Source organism: Fukomys damarensis, unplaced genomic scaffold (genome assembly GCF_012274545.1).
Source record: "Fukomys damarensis isolate Sample0158 unplaced genomic scaffold, DMR_v1.0_HiC HiC_scaffold_16, whole genome shotgun sequence".
Lineage (NCBI taxonomy): Eukaryota > Metazoa > Chordata > Mammalia > Rodentia > Bathyergidae > Fukomys > Fukomys damarensis.
The window spans coordinates 103,287,051-103,306,625 of NW_022900928.1; the positions used below are offsets into that span (position 1 = coordinate 103,287,051).

Here is a 19,575-nt window from a genome sequence, read left to right on the forward strand (position 1 = left end):
TCTCAACTACATAGTGAGACCCTGTCTCAAAAAACCAAAAAAAAAAAAAGAGAGAGAGAGAGAGACCATGCATTATTTAAGCTTGTGCGCTTATTTCACTTAACACTTAACACTTTCTCAAGTTGCATCCATTTGCCTATGAAGGCCTCGAGTTTATGGTGCAGTAGCACTCCATTGTGTATAAATACCACATTTTCTTTACCTATTCTTCTGTTGACGGACATATACATTGTTTCCAAGGTCTTTTTAGTGTAAATTGTGCTGCTATAGCCATAGGTGTGCATGTCACTGGACTTCATGACTGACTCTTTTGGAATAACTCTATCAAATGGAATTTCTATTTTTAGTCTTTTGTGGAATCTCCATACTAATTTCCATAGTGGTTGTACTAGTTTACATTCCCACCAACAATGCAGAAGAGGACCCCCATCCTCGCCAGCACTTGTCATTATTTGATTTCTTGATCACAGTTAATCTTTCTGAAGTAAGATGGTATCTTATGTAGTTTTAATTTGCATTTCTCTAATGGTCGGCAATGTTGAACATTTTTCATGTTTTTATGGGCCGTTTGTACTTCTGAGAAGTGTCTGTTCATTGTAGTTGCCCATTTTTTAATTGGGTCTTTTATTTGGGGGGTGTCTAAATTTTAGTTCTGTATAGACAGCCTTTGAGAAATAGCTGGCAGAATTAGTTTTCCCATTTTGTTGTTTCCTTTCCTGTGCAGAAGCTTTTTAATTTGATACGATCCCATTTGTTGATTCTTCTATTATTTCTTCTGCCATTGGGTTTCTGTTTAGAAAGTCTTTGCCTATGCATGTGTTTTCAATAATTGTACCTATTTGAACTTTGAGCGAATAGTTTAATATTTAGATTTTTGGTCCATTTTGCTTTTAATTTAGTACGTGGTTGGGGGAGAGATATCCAGACTCATCTTCTACATGTAGATAGCCAGTTTTCCCAGCACCATTTATTAAAAAGGCTGTCTTTCCTCCAGTGGATGTTTTTGACCCTTTTGTCAAAGATCAAATAGCTGAATGTGCCTAGCCTTGTCTCTGCTTCCTCTATTCTGTCCCATTGATCCACATACCTGTTTTTATGCCTTTAGTACCATGCTGGTTTTTGTTGTTGTTGTTGTTGTTGTTTTGGGTTTTGTTTGGTTCTTTGTGACTGGGTCTCACTATGTAGTTGAAACTGACCTGGAACTTGCTATGTAGCCCAGGCTGGTGTCAAACTCACAGCAGTCCTCCTGCATCAGCCTCCCAAATGCTGGGATTACAGGTGTGTGCCACCACGCTTGGCTAGTACCCTGCTGTTTTACCACAATAATTTTGTAGTACAACTTCAAATCTGTGATTGTGATGCCTTCTGCTTTGCTTTTGTAGACACTAGTATATTTCTTTCTTACTTTTTTTTTTTGGTACCAATGATCAAACTCAGGACCTTGCGCTCATGAGGCAGGTGGTAGAACCACTAAGCTAAATCCTGGCCCAACATTAGTACATTTAAAAACTTACACAAATTGATGTTATTTATGGAGAAATAGAAATGTAAACTTAACAAAATATGAAATGAAAAACGTGTAGACTTGGGCAGAGGATTTAGCTCAGTGGTTCTGCCACCTGCTTCACAAGTGCAAGGTCCCAAGTTTGATCCCCATTACCAAAAAAAAAAGTATAGATTAATAACTATCAAAATTAAAATACTAATTGAAAAGCATACTTTCTCATCTTCAAAACACTGAAGACCTATGTGACTTGACAAGTGAATCCATCCTCTGTCACTCCTAGTTCACCTGTAAATATGTACTTGTTTATTTCTAAAAGAGTTCATTTTTTAGTCCTAGTTCATATTTTTGCTCTAAATAAGGTTTAAAGTTAAATTATATTGAAATTCAATAATGAGTTATAGGAGTTAAGTTTCTGAAGTTATTTTTTGGTGTGGAAAGATCCAAAATCTTTCCTCTTAAAAGTTGAATTTAATGAACATTTTTGGAGCTTGCATGAAATTCATGCTTGCTCGATTTTTGAGCATTCTTTTGCAGAGAAGGCAATAACTCAAAAATGCAGTAAGTTGAAAAATAAATTTCTCTAGCTTGAATTTTATGTACTGTGATACATCAGACCTTTTCACTGCTTGAATTGCTGTATTGAGTATTAACAGCCAACCACAGGTCAAACATATAGGCATCTTAATTTTTACAACACTGGTAGTCGTGTTTAATGGCAACTGCCAGACTCTAAACATGAAAAAATTTCCATGAAGTTATTGGTGTGGCTTTATGTTGATTTTCTCTCTAATGAAAAAAAGCACTATGATGATGAGGCTATTCTCCACACCTTTGTTACATATCTGCCTTGTGACTGGTGGTATAGTGCTCACTAGGGAATGTAATGATGCAGAAATACTGTCATCCTACCATGTCTCAGAGCTGTGAGTTGTAAGCTCTTTATACAGTACTGTAAAAGGAATGAGTGTGTTGATAAAGTTCACAGTGCCATAACAAGGACTTTTATCCTTGAACTGAGGTTGAAACTATTTAGATGGGCTTTCCAGAGAAGATGGCATCTGGCTGATTCAATGGCTCCAGGTAGAGGTGGTAGTAAGGGATTAGATTGGGGAGATAAATAGCAGCGAAACCAGAAAGTCTCCACAGCTCAGTTGTTAACACGTTGGGACTCCATCCATGGAGCCCCATGGAACTGGTCAGATACCCATTTTACAGTGGTTCATTATGGGTTGAGAATAGTGAATTTAGAAGAGAACAAGCTTAGAGGCAGGAGAATCACTTGAAAATAGAAATTAGTAAGCCAAGTAAGAATTGATGGTAGTCTCCTGCAAGATAGAACCTTTAAAACTGAGAACAAACAAACTCAAGTGCCTCTTGGAAGGTAATAATAGTTGAACTCAGCTGTATTACTGAGTGACAAGCATGTGAACAGTCCTCATATGTGTTGTTGGTGTTTAATCTTCATCTTAAGATTTTACAGAGTAGGAAATCAAGGCCTAGAGAGGTCAAGTTACCTTGTCTAAGGTCATAAGAGACAGAGTTGGGGTTGTAACCCAGACTAACCGGGAGTCTGGAATTGTACACATTATACTGGGTAATGGTTAACAAGCTATGGAAATAAAGGAGATAAAAGGATTAAGCCTATGTTAGCTTTTACAAAAATACCTACCTCAGTACCACATATAAAAGTAACTCAGTGAATTAAAGACCTACAAGAGGATTGCAAATTTGAGGCCAGCTTGGGCAACATAGTAATTTAGTAGACTCTGTCTCAAAGTGAAAATACAAAGGGCTGGGATGTAGCTCAGTGTGAAAGCCTTGGGTTTAATTCCTAGGACCATTTTTTTTAAAAAGTGTGATGTTGGATCGGGCAGGGGTTTCTTAGCTATGCCACCAAAAGCACAAGCAAGAAAACAAAAATAGGTGAGTTAAATTTCAAGAAAATTAAGACTTTTGTGTCTCAATACCATCAAGAAAGTGAAAAGACACGGCCTACCTCACAAGCGCAAAGTCCCAAGATCCATCTTGGGTACCACCCCCCCAAAAGAAAGAAAGTGAAAGGATAGCCCACACAGGATAGAAGGCAATATTCACAAATCATCATCCGGTAAAGCATTTGTATCTACAATACGTAAAGAACTGTTGCAACTCAATAAAAAGACAGTGAGACCACGCTTGCTTCCGACCCAGCCGCCATCGGTCAAGCACTGGGAAGGTAGCCTGGGCCCTGATCCACCTCAGGAAGGAGAGCCACACCAGCTCCCGACCCAGCCGCCATCGCTCAAGCGCCGGGAGGTCTGGGCACCGATCCACAGCGGGAAGTAGAACCACGCCTGCTCCTGACCCAGCCGCCATCGCTCGAGCGCTGGTAGGTCTGGGCCCCAATCCACCACGGGAAGGAGAGCCATGCCTGCTCCTGACCCAGCCGCCATCGCTCAAGCGCCAGGAGGAAGCCTGGGCCCCGATCCACCGTGGGAAGGAGAGCCATGCCTGCTCCCGACCCAGCCACCATTGCTCAAGCGCCAGGAAGGTAGCAGCGCCAGCGCCCCTGAACCCCCATAAGCGCCCCCCTCCGCATTCTCTAAGGGGGTGTGGGAAACCTGTAATAGAAAGGTGTGGAGTTCAACCATTCAGAAGGTGGGGAACTCAGTCTGGGCCTTGCAGCCCGAGGTCAGTCAGCGTCATGGGGTTCAGCCATCAGCTAACTGAGATCAGGGTCTTGCATCCTCGCTCTGTGTGAGCCATTAAATGGTAAATGCACTATATTGAAATTTTGTTCACTGCAGACATGGTGGGAAACCTGTAATAGAAAGGTGTGGAGTTCAACCATTCAGAAGGTGGGGAACTCAGTCTGGGCCTTGCAGCCCGAGGTCAGTCAGCGTCATGGGGTTCAGCCATCAGCTAACTGAGATCAGGGTCTTGCATCCTCGCTCTGTGTGAGCCATTAAATGGTAAATGCACTATATTGAAATTTTGTTCACTGCAGACATGTTCTGCACTGCTTCTTGATTTCATTTTAATTCAAATGATTTAATGGTGATAGACTAGTGACTACCACCAAATGGTCAGTGTCAAAGTTGTGCTTGATCTTAATGTGTTGCTGATTGTATCAGTTCGGGTAAAGCATTGCCATTGATTTGATGAGGTGTTTTCTCTGATGTTATGAAGATGAGAATGTCTGTGGGTCGTTAGACACACGGAAGCTAGGGCACAACTATATCAGGAAGATTTGGGTGATAATCCAGAGATTAAACCAAGGACAGTCCGACAACAAAAATAAAAATGAGAAAACACTTAAGCAAGACACAAAGACAGACTTCCAGTTCACCAATGGCAAACAGTAGGGCAAATAAGGATGAAAAGGCCGATAGTGAACCACCAGGACACCCTGAACTCAAAGCACAGGAAGTAACAAAACAGATCAATCAGGCTCTAGAAAAATTCAAAACAAATAATTTCCCAGCTAACCATAGAGATAGTGAGCAAAATGGAAGTTGTGATTCGAGCCTCTAGAGCAGAAACTGACAAAAAAAATAGATGAGCTCAGGACCATGATAGAAGCCATGAAGGCCCAGCATAAGAAAGAAATGGAAAAAATGCCCAATATAGGAATGAAGTGGAATCCATAAAACATATTCAAACAGATATGCAGGAGATTAAACACTCCAAAGAAAGTGTATGCAACACAATAAAAGAATGCAAAGATTGACTGCAATCTTATCTTCTATATCTGAGAGTCTGTGACCATGAAAAGAGAGGTCTCTTAAAAACAGTAAGGGATCATGAGAAATCGATCCAACAACTCCTAGATGATGCAAAGAAGAATAACATAAGACTGATAGGAATCCATGAAGTAGCAGGAGAAAATACAAATGACTTAAAAAAGCTGTTCACAGAATTAATGACAGAAAACTTGCCAAACAGAGGGGAAGAATTTGACATTCAGATAACTGAGGCATATAGGACCCCAACTAGCTACAATCAAAAAAAATCTACACCTAGACATATAATAATCAAGATCCCAGAAAACCAACAGAAGAACAAAATACTACAAGCAGTAAGAGAAAAGAAACAAATCACATAACAAAGGAAAGCCCATCAGAATCACAGCAGACTTTTCAACACAAACCCTTGGGGCAAGGAGAGCCTGGAATGAGATATTTCAAGTACTAAAAGAGAACAACCTCCAACCTAGACTGATGTATCCTGCAAAACTCTTGCAAAATGGATGGGGAAATAAGACCCTTCCACGACAAAGAACACCTGAGAAACTACATGAATACCAAACCAGCACTACAAGCAATTCTAAACAAGATCCTAGAAAAAGACAATGAAGGCAACAACACCATGAGGCCCAACAGAGCAAATCAAATAGGCAAGGCAAGAAATTAAAAGGAGAAGGTGAAAAAGTAAAAAGAGTCAACAAAAGGCCAATAACATGTCAATAATAAGTCAGTACATATCAGTTATAACCAGCAATGTCAATGGCCTCAACTCACCAATCAAGAGAAATAGACTGGCAAAATGGAATAAGAAGCAAAATCCAACAATATGTTGTATACAAGAAACACACCTAGTGCAAAAAGAAGCCCATAGACTGAAAGTGAAAAGATAGAAAACAATTCTCCATGTGACAGGAGCCCAGAAAAAAACAGGGGTAGCAATCTTATTTGCAGACAAAGTAAATTTCAAACCAAAACTGATTCTAGTATTATTGATGTAGGACGGTACTATATCATACCTCTATGAATATAAGATATCTTGTACCTGCTTTATGATACATAGTAGGGACTGTGCTTTATCAGAGCTACATTTAATGATATTACTCTAGAATGTTCTCTTTCCAGATGATAATTAAGATGCTAATAAAAAAAGTGGTCCCAGGTAGCACAACAACAACAGAACTTTGCTGTTTTCTGGATATTATTCTTTTCTTTGTTTTTTGTTTTGTTTTGTTTTGTTTTTAATGGAATGTGCTGAATGTCTATAATTTTGTTCAGATGACTGCAGAACCTGGAAAAGCTGTTGCTGCTATCAATGTATAACATACTATTATTAGTCTTTTTATATAACTATATATACGTATATATATAAATTGAATTTTGGGAAACTTTAACAGTGCTGCCAATTTTGGAAAAAGTCATCCCAATTTACTGTGTTGAGTTGGCATTATACAGAAATGGACAGCCATATTGGTCTAGAAATGTTAATTTATTTTTTTTTCCATGTGTACAGGGGTAACACATCATACTAAATATGTAAGGTCATATCTACGTGGGTTTGATTACAGAAACTAATAAAGTATTCTGTAAATAATGAAAAAAAGAAGAAGACTATAAGTGCAAGAAACAATTTAAATATGGTCGGGGACCATTTTCATCTCCAGAATTAAGGTTTATTTTTATGTTACATCATTGCCTTTTCCTCTTTTACTTTCCTTTTTAGTTTTATTTTAGGGTTCCCTATTTTTAATGTTCATACAGAGATTTCTTTAACTGAAATACCGAATAGTTTCTTTGGTGCGAAAAACTATAATAGTACACAGGATCCTAATGAGATAATTAATAATGTAAAATAGGAAGTAAAGGGCTAAAGGTGTAGGGAAAGTGGGAAGGGTGGGGGAAAGGTAATAAGGGAGAGGAAAAAAAGATGAGAAACAAAAAATGGAAATAAAGTATTTATAAATGGGGAGGGGAAGAGGGGGTGAAGGGAGGGCAGGGACAGGGGGAAAAAATGAGAATCAAGACGTATTATGTAAAGGTACACAATCCCAATGATGAATGTAACTGTATTGTATACCTAGATTGTACCAATAAACTCAATAAAAAGAAAAAAAAAAAGAGTGAAGTGGGCCTGGGGATGTAGCTCAGTGGCACTGTACCTGCCTAGCAAGCACAATGTGCTGCGTTCGATCCCTGGTACCAAAAACAAACAAACAAAAAATGAGCAAAGAATCTAAATAGAGTTCCCAAGGAAGATATACAAATAGCCAAAAACCATATACAAAATATACTTGATAAAAATTGTCAAGAGGGAAGTGAAATTCAAAATTCAGTGAAGTACACTTCACCCACCAGGATGGATGTAATTTAAAAGACAGATAGTAACCAGTGTTAGGATGTGGAGAAGTTGGAACCCTCATATGTTACTAGTAAAAATGTAAAATAGTGTGGTGGTTCTGGAAAACATTTTAGCAGTTCCTCAAAAGACTAAACACAAAGTTGTCATTTTAAGCCACCAATTCTCTGTGATGGTATACACCATGAGAACAAACTCAGTGTTATTGAAATGGAAATATAAGAGTTGAACCCTACTGAATTGGTCAGTAAAAATGGCAGTTGCGCTACATAGCACTTGTATGCATTGCTGAGAACGTAGCCACAAAAATACTTGTCTTCAGATATTGATAGTAGCATTGTTAATGATATCCAAAATTACAAACAGCATAAATGTCCATCAGCTAGTACATGGTTAAATAAACTATGGTGTACCTACAAGGTACTGTTGTTTGATCATAGAAAGAAATGGAGTACCGATATAAGTCAACAACATGGATAAACCCTGAAAACACACTAAGAAGCCAGACAGAAAATGATACACATTGTACAGTTCCATTTATAAGAGATGTCTAGAGTAGCCAAACTCACAGACATAGAAAGTAGATTTGTGGTTGCTTAGGGTTGGAAAAGTGGGGAGAAATGAGACATGACTGCTAATGGATAAAGGATTTCTTCTTGATGTAATGTGAAGATTGACTGTGGTGATGGTTGCACATGACTGTTCAACATTAGTTTTTTTTTTTTTTTAATTGTGCACTTCATTTTCTATGGTACAGGAGTAGAACAAGGGTCTGGTACATACTAGGCAAGTGCTCTGCCAGTGAGCTATACTCATAGCTCGTGTTGTGTCCTTTAAACAGGTGAATTGTATGGTATTGTTCATTATCTTGGGCCATTTGAAGCAGTGCTTTAATATAAAAGAAGTGAACAGATCATTTGGTTTTAAGAACAAAAAAAGTCAAATAAAAATTATATCTATATATTTTTTAAATGAAATAGAAAAGAATTATCCACAGTCCTCACCCTCTAACGATAGCCATTCTTGACATTTTTCCTAAGGTTTGGGGGTTTTGTTTGTTTTTGTTTTTCAGGGGAGGTGTTGGATATGGAACCCAGGGCTTTGTGCATCTGGGGTAGTTTCTGAATATGTTTTTCTCTTCGTCTTCCTTGTTGAGAACATTCCATACTAATCCTGTGCATATGTTAGGCTATGTATTCTCCCTTTTTATATTTAATATGGGAGAATATTTGTTAGTACAGATGCTTCAGGAGGTTTTTCATGTCTCATGTTCTATATTCCTCTGGTTTTGATTATTGAGTTGGGTTTAGTTTCTTTGTGTATAAAGTCTTTTCTGTATTTATTTTTTCTAGAGATTTTTTCTATTTGTTTAAGACGTTTGCATGTTTTGGAGGTTCTTTGACTTTCTTGGATATAACTTTTTACAATTTACCACTCTTTTTGGTTTGGATTTTATGATACATAGATTATTTTTGCTTGGAAATTTCTTTATTCTCCCTGAACAGTTATTGAACAATATTGTTTTTGTGATAGTGAGGTAGTCTATAGCCACTAGGTTCACAGAAGATCTTTTCTTAGGGTTACATTGGCTTTATCACAGTTATTAATGTTTATATAAGGAGTGCAATTAAAGGACTACTATTTCTGAAATAGTAGCAGTATGTTTAATGAAGTAAAGTTTCTCTGGGCAACTTGGATTATTTTTCATTGTTACACTACTGCTAGTTAAATAAATTATAATTGAGGATTTATTTCAAATAGTATGTATATTTTAGGGAAATGGCTCCCCTGCCTTTTTTTTTTTTTTTCTTTTTTTTGGTACTGGGGATCAAACTTAGGACCTTGTGCTTGTGAGGCAGCAGCACCACTGAGCTAAAGCCCTGGCGCTCCCCTTCCCTTTTGTTTAAACAGATTAAAATATTCATGCATAATTTGCTGCTCTGTATATTTGTGAAAATGTCTTACCAAACTTTTAGGGTGTGACTTCTTTCATTCCCTTGAAATGCAATAGAAAGCATCCACAAATTATGTGTATGGTATGGGGTTAGTTGCTGGACAGGCAGGTTCTTTTGTGTGTACATTTCTCATAAAACCCAGAAAGCTCTTAAGCTTTCTGTATTAAATAAGTTTACTAATCAGCTTTACAGTTCTGAAATTCATGGTCAATATTTTGCAAAAATCTTAGTATATTTCCTTGCCAAAATAGCCTTCTCTTTCCTCATTTCTATAACTTCAACAATTATAAAACAAAGCATACTGAAAGTGGCATCCAGTGCAAGCTATTTTTGTTGTTCTGACAATTAAAAGGGGATTTCTGTTTAGAACTGATACTATGAGTGTAAAAAATAAAAATTATGCCATTGGTTTGTGTCCTCATAACTCCTAAGAGCTCTCTCAGCTGCTCCCTTCCCTTTTGCCCCATTTTTTTCTGACACAGGAGAGAGGCCAGGTGAGATGACTTCCCCACAGAAAGGCTCTTAAGTTCTCCATCCAAACTTGGAAGCTGTAGGTTTTTTCCTTTGTCAGCTCACCATTTCTTTTTCCATTTTCTATTGCTACTACCTTAAGAAAGGTTTCTTTCTTCTTTGACCATCAGGAAACAAAATACCATGCTGGCTTTGCTCTCACTGCCTTATTCTTCCTTGAAGTGAGGAGGTACCCAGTTGGAGAGTTTTTTTGAAAGGCCTTGTTAGATTATATGTTGGAAAGGAAATGAAATGGTTAGGTGAAAAAAATCATCATAGGTGACAGTCATTAGGGACATGAAGCACTGATGAGGAGCGAGTCTCAATTACTCATAGTACTTCACTGAAGTTAAAAATGGGAGTGTGGCAGCTCGGACAGGTGGCACACACCTGTAATCCCAGCACTGAGGGAAGCCGAGGCAGGCGGATTCCAAGTTTGAGTTTTGCTTGAACATCTCAGTGAGACCTTGTCTCAAAATAAAGAGGGCTGGGGTTGTAGCTCAGTGGTAGAGTATTTCTGGATTCAATCCCCAGTACCACATAAAGGGGAAAAGAAGGGAGGGGAAAGTGTGGACCTGAGACTGAGGATGGGGGAGGAAAGTGAAGAATACAGGTAATTAGAAGAATGGTGTAGAGTCCTCGAACTTGCCACTTGCCTTCCTCCTTTTGTCTCATTTTATTCCTGAGTCTGGCAAGGGGGGAACCATTGCTGATGGGCTTGTGGGAATGTAGGAAGTTACTGGGCTGGAGCACGAAAGTGGAAAGAGTGAAGAACAAGAGCTCTAGAAAACAGGCAGCTGGCTAGGCTGGTTGGTATTCAATTGGCCTCATATGTAGCATGTAAACCTAACATTTGAGGGGAACCTAAGTTATTTGTAGACTGCTTTTTTAAAAAGTTTCTTAACACTTTCTAGTGTTTACATCGGTGTACAACTGTCTGTAGAAAAATACCTAGGGACAGTATTAGGCAGACAAGGATATGATCCAATATAACACTTTTGGGGGCTTAAACTTGTCTGTAGACATCATCATCACCACAGTGGAGACAGAAAATTCCATCCTACTGTTCCTACCCTGACCTTCACTGCGCATCCTGTTCCCTGTCACTCTCCTTTGTCTTCTGTCCTTTTCCCCTCCGCAGCAGTGCCTTTGCATTCATCTGAATTTCGTGAGACAATAGTTTGATACTTCTTATCTTGTAGTGTTCCATTACACCGATTTACCAATTTATAGACATTCGAGTGTTGTTGAAGATCATCTTGATATTATTTTGTGTAACCCCAGTGAGTGTCTTTTCATATGTTTTTTTCTCCTTCCATATATCCTGTTTGGTGAAGTTGTGTTTAATTAAGCCTTTTACCCATTTAAAAACCAACCTGGGGCCAGGGATTTAGCTCAGTGGTGCTGTTGCCTGCCTTGCTAGCACAAGGACCCGAGTTCAATCCCCCAGACCAAAAAAAAAAAAACAGATAACATAAACCAACCTGTTTGTCTTCTTAGTATTGAGTTTGAAGAGATCATTATATAGTGTGGATAAAAGTCCTTTGTTAGGTGAGCTGCAAATATTTTCCCCCATCTCAACTTGCCTTTTCTATTTTTCATAGAGCCAAAAATTTTTTTTAATTATTTCAGTGAAGTTTGATAAATCATCTTCATTCATGAGGATTACTTTTGATGTTATGTCCGTATTTTTTTTGGTTTTGTTTTTTGTGTGTGTGTTGTCGTCGTCGTTGTCATGTCCCCCCCTCCCCCATCAAACTCCTCAGGACCTTGTGCTTGGAAGGTAGGCTCAAAGCCACTGAGCTAAATCTCCAGTCCTGTAGTTTTGGGTTTTGTTTTTGTTTTTGTTTTTGAAGACAACTTTCAAACATAATTATAACAACCTACTTAGAATTGTCACAATACAGAAATTTCTTTCTTCTTATAACTCATATGTGGAAATGAAAGCAAGGTTTTTTTGGTTTTTTTTCCCCCTTTTGGCAGTACTGGGAAATGGGACACTTGTCAAGAAAAAAAAGTGACAGTTCAGGTTATCGTGAATAAATATTTTTCTGAATTATCTAAGGTTAGTGAAGTGTACTCTGAGAATTCATGATTATCAAAGGATAGGAAAATACTCAGAAGAATTTGGGAAATGGTAAAAATGAGGGCCAGGGATTTAGCTCACTGGCTCTGCTCCTGCCTCACAAGTGCAAGGTCCTGAATTTGATCCCCAGTCCCCAAAAAGGTAAAAATGAAAAAATCTCTTATAGACTGACTCACAGTATAGAAATAACTGTTTTCATTATTTGTGGGAATTTTTGGTTTGGTAGAACCTTAATGTCTTGGTTTATTGTCACTGAGACAGAATATCTGACACCCATGAGAAGAGGTTTATTTTGGCTCCCAGTTTATAGAGGTTTTAGTCTGTAGTTGGCTGGCTCCAAGGCAGGTCAGCAAGGCAAAGGGGCATCACAGAGGAGAGAAAGTCCATGGCAGGGCATGCAAAGAGAGATCAGGGAAGAAACAGGGTATATTATACCCTTCCAGGCCATGCCCACAATGACCACCTCTTCTCACCAGGCTTCACCTCCAATCTCACCCAGCTGTACACCTATCAGTGGATGATCCAGCATCACACACCCATCTTGTCAGATTAAAAGATAAATTTAAAATTAAATCTTAATTTTTATTATGACTAACACTTAGAATGAAAACCAGATCAGATCTGATGTAGTTTTTTTCATACACAGACTTTTTGAATTCTAGAATATAGTGAACACTTTGCATTAGTATTATATACAATGCATTTTTTTTCATGGTTCACACTGTCGTATGTTAAGCCATTTTTGCATCTTCAGTGACTGATATTTAACTATTGGCAGGAAAAAAGTATGAAGGATCAATTATTTTAAGTCTAAAATTGGTTTTGGTTTCTGTCCTATAACCATCACTTGGTTTGTACCCATTTAGCCATACAGGATATTCTCTTAACCTTGCAATAGATTTTATAAATTACTCACATTGGGGAACTTGGCATGGGGGAGTCACATTCCTCAATGGTAGACATTGTGATGGCCGTGAAGGTTATTTGACTATTCCTGCTTTAGAATATTTTACTTAAAAAATCACAATTGTACATATGGATGCTGAAAAACATCTGGGAAATTTAAATACCATGTTAAAAAAAAATCCTCAGTAGTGCTGGCTGGATGTGGTAGCACACTCTGGGAGACTGAGTCAGAAGGATCACAAATTCTGAGCACCTTAAAGGCAAACCTGGCCTCAAGAAATAGCCAGGTATGGTGGTGCACATCTGTAAACCCCAGCACTCAGGGAGGCCGAGGCAAGATCACCATGAATTCAGGGCCAATCTGAACTACATAGTGAGATTCTGATTCATTACCCTCCCCCAAAAGAATGAAATTAATAACTATAAAACATAAAACAGGAAAAATTTATCGACTTCTGAAAATCCCAAAGTAGACTTTAATAAATGTAAAGAAATTCCCTATGCTTGGTTAGGATCATTTAACATAGAACTGCCTAATATAATTTATGACCATAACACAATTGCAATAAAATATCTCTTATCAACAAGGTTTCTTACAGAATTAGGCAAGTTGGAACTTTCTGTGAAGCTTTCTTAAGTTAAAGCATTGTGTTCCTGGTACAGTGGACCAGAGGAACGTGATAGGAAAGCTAAGTTCAAGCATGTATGGGAATTGAATACATGGTAAAGGAATCTCAGATCACTGGTCAAAGATGAACTTCTGATAACTAGTGCTGGAACAACTAGTTGGAAGTAGTTGGGATAGGTATTTGGAAATGATAAATTTAAATCACACTGTACAATACAAAAAACACTCTCAAAATTGGTTAGGAATCTAAATGTAAACAAGAAATCATCTAAGTGTTAAAAGGAAACAGTGCTGTATCCCACTGTAATTGCAGCATAGGGAAAGGATTTCTGGGACTAGAACCACAAAGAACAATACAGTTAACTATGAAGTTTGTTGTATGATGAAAAACATCACACATGAAGTCTAAAAATAACAAGATACAGCATATACCACTAAGAGCTGTGCTAAAAATGAAAACTTGAGGGACTAATGTGTATAAACCCAAGGAAAAGATGAACACACTTCAAAAAGAAAAAGAAGATATAGAAGTGACCTTTAAGCATATTGTTAAAAATACTCACAGTTTGAATAACAATTAAAATACCTTATCAATGTGAGTAAAGAGTTTATGTGTAAATATGAAGAAGAGCTCTTTCAAGACAGTTAAGAAAAAATAGACCGTCACCACTGTCCCCACTGTAAAACATACAGATGGTTGGTAATTGTTTTAAAAATTAACCTTCACGTACATGCAATGGCATATAAAAAATGAGAGCTTTTTTAATTTATGAAACTTAGCCTCAGGTTGAGAAAAAACAGTGTTTAGAGTTTAGAGTTTGGTAAAATATACATTTTCATACAGTGTAGAGAAAAATGTAAGGAATACAAATATTTTGCCATTGTGGATTAAAGTCCCAAGACTTTCCTATTCTCTGCAAGTCTCTGCACTAGTGATTTACTCTCACAAAATCTTAAAGTACTTACCTAAGGAGATATTAATTGCAACATTTCTCCAGAGTAGTGAAAAATTGGAAGTTATCTAGTAACAAGCATTTCTTATGTGCTCATGCAATGAAGTACTGTGCAGCTATTACCATGGTCTGATGAATAAAAATTTAAAGTATAGAAAGATGCATACTCTAGGACTATTATATAAGTAAAAATCTTGTGATACTGGAAAGTGATTAGAATATGCAAACTGATATAGTAGTTTCATCTGCCTCTTAAAGGATACCACCACAGAAAAGTCCATTTAAGATGTTGGTAGGTTTAACAAAGTTGGAATGCTGGCACTGTTGAATTGGGCAACAGTTCTTCAGACCTGTCTCAGAGCTACAATGCATTTAGTATATTAAAGCAGCTGACACGATGACCTTTTGCGGGCCTTTGCAGGAGTTTTTCTGTTAATTTGCCACACTAGGTCATAAAAGATCTCATTAACATTTATTTTTGACTTTGCAGAAGATTCTAAGAAAGCACAGTTGTTCCACTGTCTTGCTAGATTTTGACCTTGTTCCTTTCCTACAACTCTTTCGTCTTCCAAGTCACATTTATTACCAACCAGAATCATCGGCACATCATCAGTATCTTTAACTCGAAGAATCTGTTCTCTCAGATCTTGTAAATCATTAAATGTGGACTGTGCTGTGATGGAATAAACTAAAGCAAAGCCTTGTCTGTTTTTCATGTATAATTTCATTGCTGTAAATTGTTTCGTTCCTGCAGTATCCAAAATTTCAAGCATACACTGCTGTGCATCTACTTCAGCTTGCTTTCTATAAGAATCTTCTATCGCAGGATCATATTTTTCAACAAAAATTCCTTGTACAAAGTGTACAGTCAGAGCAGACTTTCCAGCACCTCCTGAGCCTAGAACGACTCACTTATGCTCACACATGATGCCAGTGTAACAACCTGAGCACCTCTCACGCTGTCACTGGGTCACTGCAGCCAGTGTCACCTGCGCTCCCTCCAGGTTGCTGCTCCCAGTGCCACGGCTCTGCTGCCACTGCCACTCGGGCTGGTTTACACGCCTGACTCTGGGCGAGGTTTCAATAGAATATATTTTTAAAAAAGAAACCAGTGCTGCCTGCCTTGCAAGCTCCAGTACCAAAAAAAAAAGAAAGCAAGACTCAGGAAAAAAAAGCTATACTGTACAGAATGCCTCAAAGTGTGAAAGTTGAATGTGTTAAATAAAATTTCTCTATAAAACACCCATAGGACATCTGAAGTTAATATTTTCATGTTCTTTCCTTTGATAGTATTGAGATTGAAGAAGAAACAGATAAAGCAGATGGAAATAAAAAGAGAATACATGATAGGAGCTTTGAGAGTACTATGAGGAAAAAGGGAAAGGTGAAACACTAGATGTAGGAGAAAATAAATGTGAAAATAAAAAATGTTTAAAGAATAAAATGGGGAAAATACAAGATAAGTATAGCTGCTATACACTGAGCATTGCGGCATTTCTGGGAGTCACTGTGCTAGGTTTCCTCCAATTTCTTGCTCAGAGCCATGGGCCTTGTGCCTTGTTCCAAATGAGGGTCTGCACTGACTTTGCAGCCAGCAGGTGCCCCCTGGGACTCTGATGTGGGGTTGCTCCTTGGCTTTATTCTCATACGTTTCCTGCATTTGTGAGGAGTAAAAGAGGAGGAGAAATGCAGATTCAACACCCAGTTCTGTTTTGGACAGCAATGTTATCCACTGAAAAAAACTAGTGGTAATTGACTAGAGGCCCTATTAACCTTTGCCCCTTTGTGCGCCTTCCCTGAAAGGTTTTTCAAAGGAACCTCTCTAAATGATGGCTGAATTCACCAGACAGTAGGACACACAGCATGCAAGCTGACTCTCTGGGGCAGACTCTTTGCTGTTAACCTTGGTAGATACCTCTGTAATGCTTGTGTCTTATTTTATTTTGAGGATCTTGTCAGTAAACTGAGTAATCTTATAATTATGAGATCAGCTGTTTATTTTATGACGTAACTGTGACAACAAAAACTTTTTTTTTTTTTTTTGGTACTGGGGCTCGAACTCGGGCCCTTGCACTCGCAAGGCAGGTGTGGAACCACTGAACTAAATCCCCAGCCCAACAAAAACATTTTTAGTATTCAAAATTAAAGGTAGTCTTTAGGAAAAAAAAAAAACTCATTTCATCATTTCTTTTCCTGAGCAAAACAGGAAACATTACAATAAATGTATAAATTTTGTAGGGAAGTCATTTTCAATTTTGTAATCTTACTGATCTACATGGACTTAGGAAGTGGTTTTGTTTTTCCAATCAAAATATTTTTTTTGATACATTATTTCTTTTCTGAAATAGATCATTTTAGTACTAAGAGAGTTTAGAATTGTTTTGAAATCTGAACTGTTAAAATCATAAAATATTTTCTGAGATTGAAAATTTAATGTTTTCCTTGATTCTAGTTGCCTTTCCAGACTTTTGTAAATGTGGATAAATTTTTGAAATTCTACTTTGTCTGGAATTTGGGGTTTAAATTGTATTTCATATGACTAAGGAGCACTTTGTATGAGGTGTGTAGCTTTGTTTTTGAGTTACTTGTGTCAGTGGAAGTACACTTCAATCTAGAGAATTAGAAAGTAATGTTAAATTTCTCTTTTGCTCCTTCCCCTCATTTTGTGAAGGCTCCTGTTCCAAAGAGTGCGCTTATTCCAGTAATTCCCATCACCAAATCAACAGGTTCCCGGTTCCGGAATAGTGTGGAAGGATTGAATCAGGAGATTGAAATAATAATTAAAGAGACTGGGGAAAAGGAAGAGCAGCTTATCGTAAGTAATCTTAGATCATAAAATCAATCTCAACATATGAAGTTATCTAATTATTTAAAATGTATCAATTTTAATGCCCACATTTACGTAGAGCTCTTCTTTCTTGAGAGAAAATGGAAATTTATCTCATTTGAAAAACCTTGACTTTGGCAAGTGATTGAAAGTTTTTCATGTCTTTTCACCTCAGAGGCAATTGACCCGATTTAAATCAGGATCTTGGAACAGAAACTTTTTTTTTTTAGTTGTTGTTTATTGTTTTTTGTTTTTTTGGTATCAGGGATGGAACTCAGGACCTCATACCTGCCAGGTAGGTGCTGTGCTGCCAAGCTACATCCCTGGCCCCAGAAGCTGTTTTTTACCTGTGATAGTCAAGGACAAATGATACACTTTTCATTGCTAGAACTCTTTAACCAAAGTTTATGTTATAATTTGTGGGGGTTACAAGACAGAATTGTTCTTTAACTTGAGTGTCTACCTTTTCCTTGCTGTTGATTGTCAGTTATTATTGGTTTGGGGTGACATGCTATGTTCATGAAGTGCAGGTGGAAGTGCTCTTATCCTTTCTGCTAGAATGTGTAGAAAAAAAAGGTTCTTGTTTAAAACAGGAAGAAGAATTACTACTTAGATTTAAATATCATGTCACAGAGCACACTTACCTAATCACCTGCTTTTCAGTGAGGGAGGAATTAGGGAATTTGCCTTTTTTTTTTTTTTTTTTGGTACTGAGGATCAAACTCAAGGTCCTTGCACTTGCAAGGCAGGCAGCGGAACCACTGAGCTAAATCCCTTGCCCAAATTAGGGAATTTGAAGTAATATTTTATTGATATTTTAAGATCCTCTCCCTTAGGAAAAGGATTGGTTTAGCTTAAAGAAACAATTCCCCAGACTTTCCCCTCTGTTGCATCATGCAAAAGCTGTGATGAAGGTGAATGAGGCAAAAGTATGCAGGAAACTGGTTCCCTGCTAAGTGAGCCACACAAGCTTTTCTCTGGGTGTCTGTTTGATTTCACCCTGTAATTAGCACTGCTATGATTAACCTTTCCCTCAGGTAAGAAGGGTTTAGAAAAATACAACCTGGAGGAAGTGAGGAAGGTGAGGAAGAGAGAGTGAACAAAAGCCTGTTACTAGTTGACACAATGGATAACCTTTTCCTAGTAGGAACCTAGTTCCTCCTCTACGCTTAGGTTCCTCCCCTTTTACCATGATTTATGATTTTTTGTTTGTTTGTTTTTTTGACAGGGTCTCACTATGTAGTTGAGTCTGACCTAGAACTCAGTATGTAGCCCAGGCTGGTCTCAAACTCACAGCGATCCTCCTGCCTCAGCCTCCTGAGTGCTGGGATTACAGGTGTGAACTGCCACGCCCACTCATGATTTATGATTTTAAAAATGACCTTTAGGGCTGGGGATGTAGCTTAGTGCTAGAGTGCTTGCTAACGTACATGAGGCCCTGGGGTCAATTCTCAGTACCACAAAAAATAATAGCATTTTGTACATGATAAATAATTCAGTATAGTTCATTTCAATGAGAATTGGCCACCTGCTGTGTACCAAGTGCTAGAAAGGCAAATTCTTCACCCAGGATGCTCAGTGGAGTATCAGGCAGCAATGTCACTAATAAGCAACACAAAGGCCTAGTAAATAGAGAATTTGTAAGTTTCTGGCACAACAGGGGAAGGTTAACTTGGGTGCATGCATAGTTAGTGAATCTCAAAGTCAGTGATAAACCATTGTTTGTTAAATGCCCTGACAGCCACAGGATATTCCGGATGGCCACCGTGCGCCTCCCCCACTTGCCCAGAGAAGCAGCAGCACCCGCAGCATTGACACACAGACACCTGGAGGTGCAGACAGAGGAAGCAACAACAGTAGCCGTTCCCAGTCTGTGTCCCCCACATCCTTCCTCACTATCTCCAATGAGGGCAGCGAGGAAAGCCCCTGTTCAGCCGATGACCTGCTGGTTGATCCCAGGGATAAAGGTGTGTAATACTGGAGAATCCATCGTGGGATGATGGCTGAATACCACCTTTTTCACATTCATTCTGCTCATTTTCTAGCAGAGCTCATACTGGAGCCTACCAGCATAGTGGGTTCTATCAAAGATTGAAAAATTTGGATCACAGAACTATAGGTTTTG

The 19,575-nt window shown here is 38.2% G+C and overlaps 1 protein-coding gene and 1 pseudogene across 1 annotated transcript in view; one reads left to right on the forward strand and one right to left on the reverse strand.

The window, feature by feature from the left end:
• Fam117b (family with sequence similarity 117 member B) overlaps positions 1–19,575 on the forward strand; it is a 47,865-nt gene that overhangs the window by 15,826 nt on the left and 12,464 nt on the right. Inside the window, exons 3-5 of the mRNA XM_010616215.2 lie at positions 15,914–16,007; positions 17,295–17,438; positions 19,192–19,417. Of these exons, the coding sequence (XP_010614517.1) occupies positions 15,914–16,007; positions 17,295–17,438; positions 19,192–19,417 (464 nt within the window). The remainder of the gene's footprint in view (positions 1–15,913; positions 16,008–17,294; positions 17,439–19,191; positions 19,418–19,575) is intronic.
• On the reverse strand, positions 14,801–15,549 carry LOC104856639 (annotated as a pseudogene).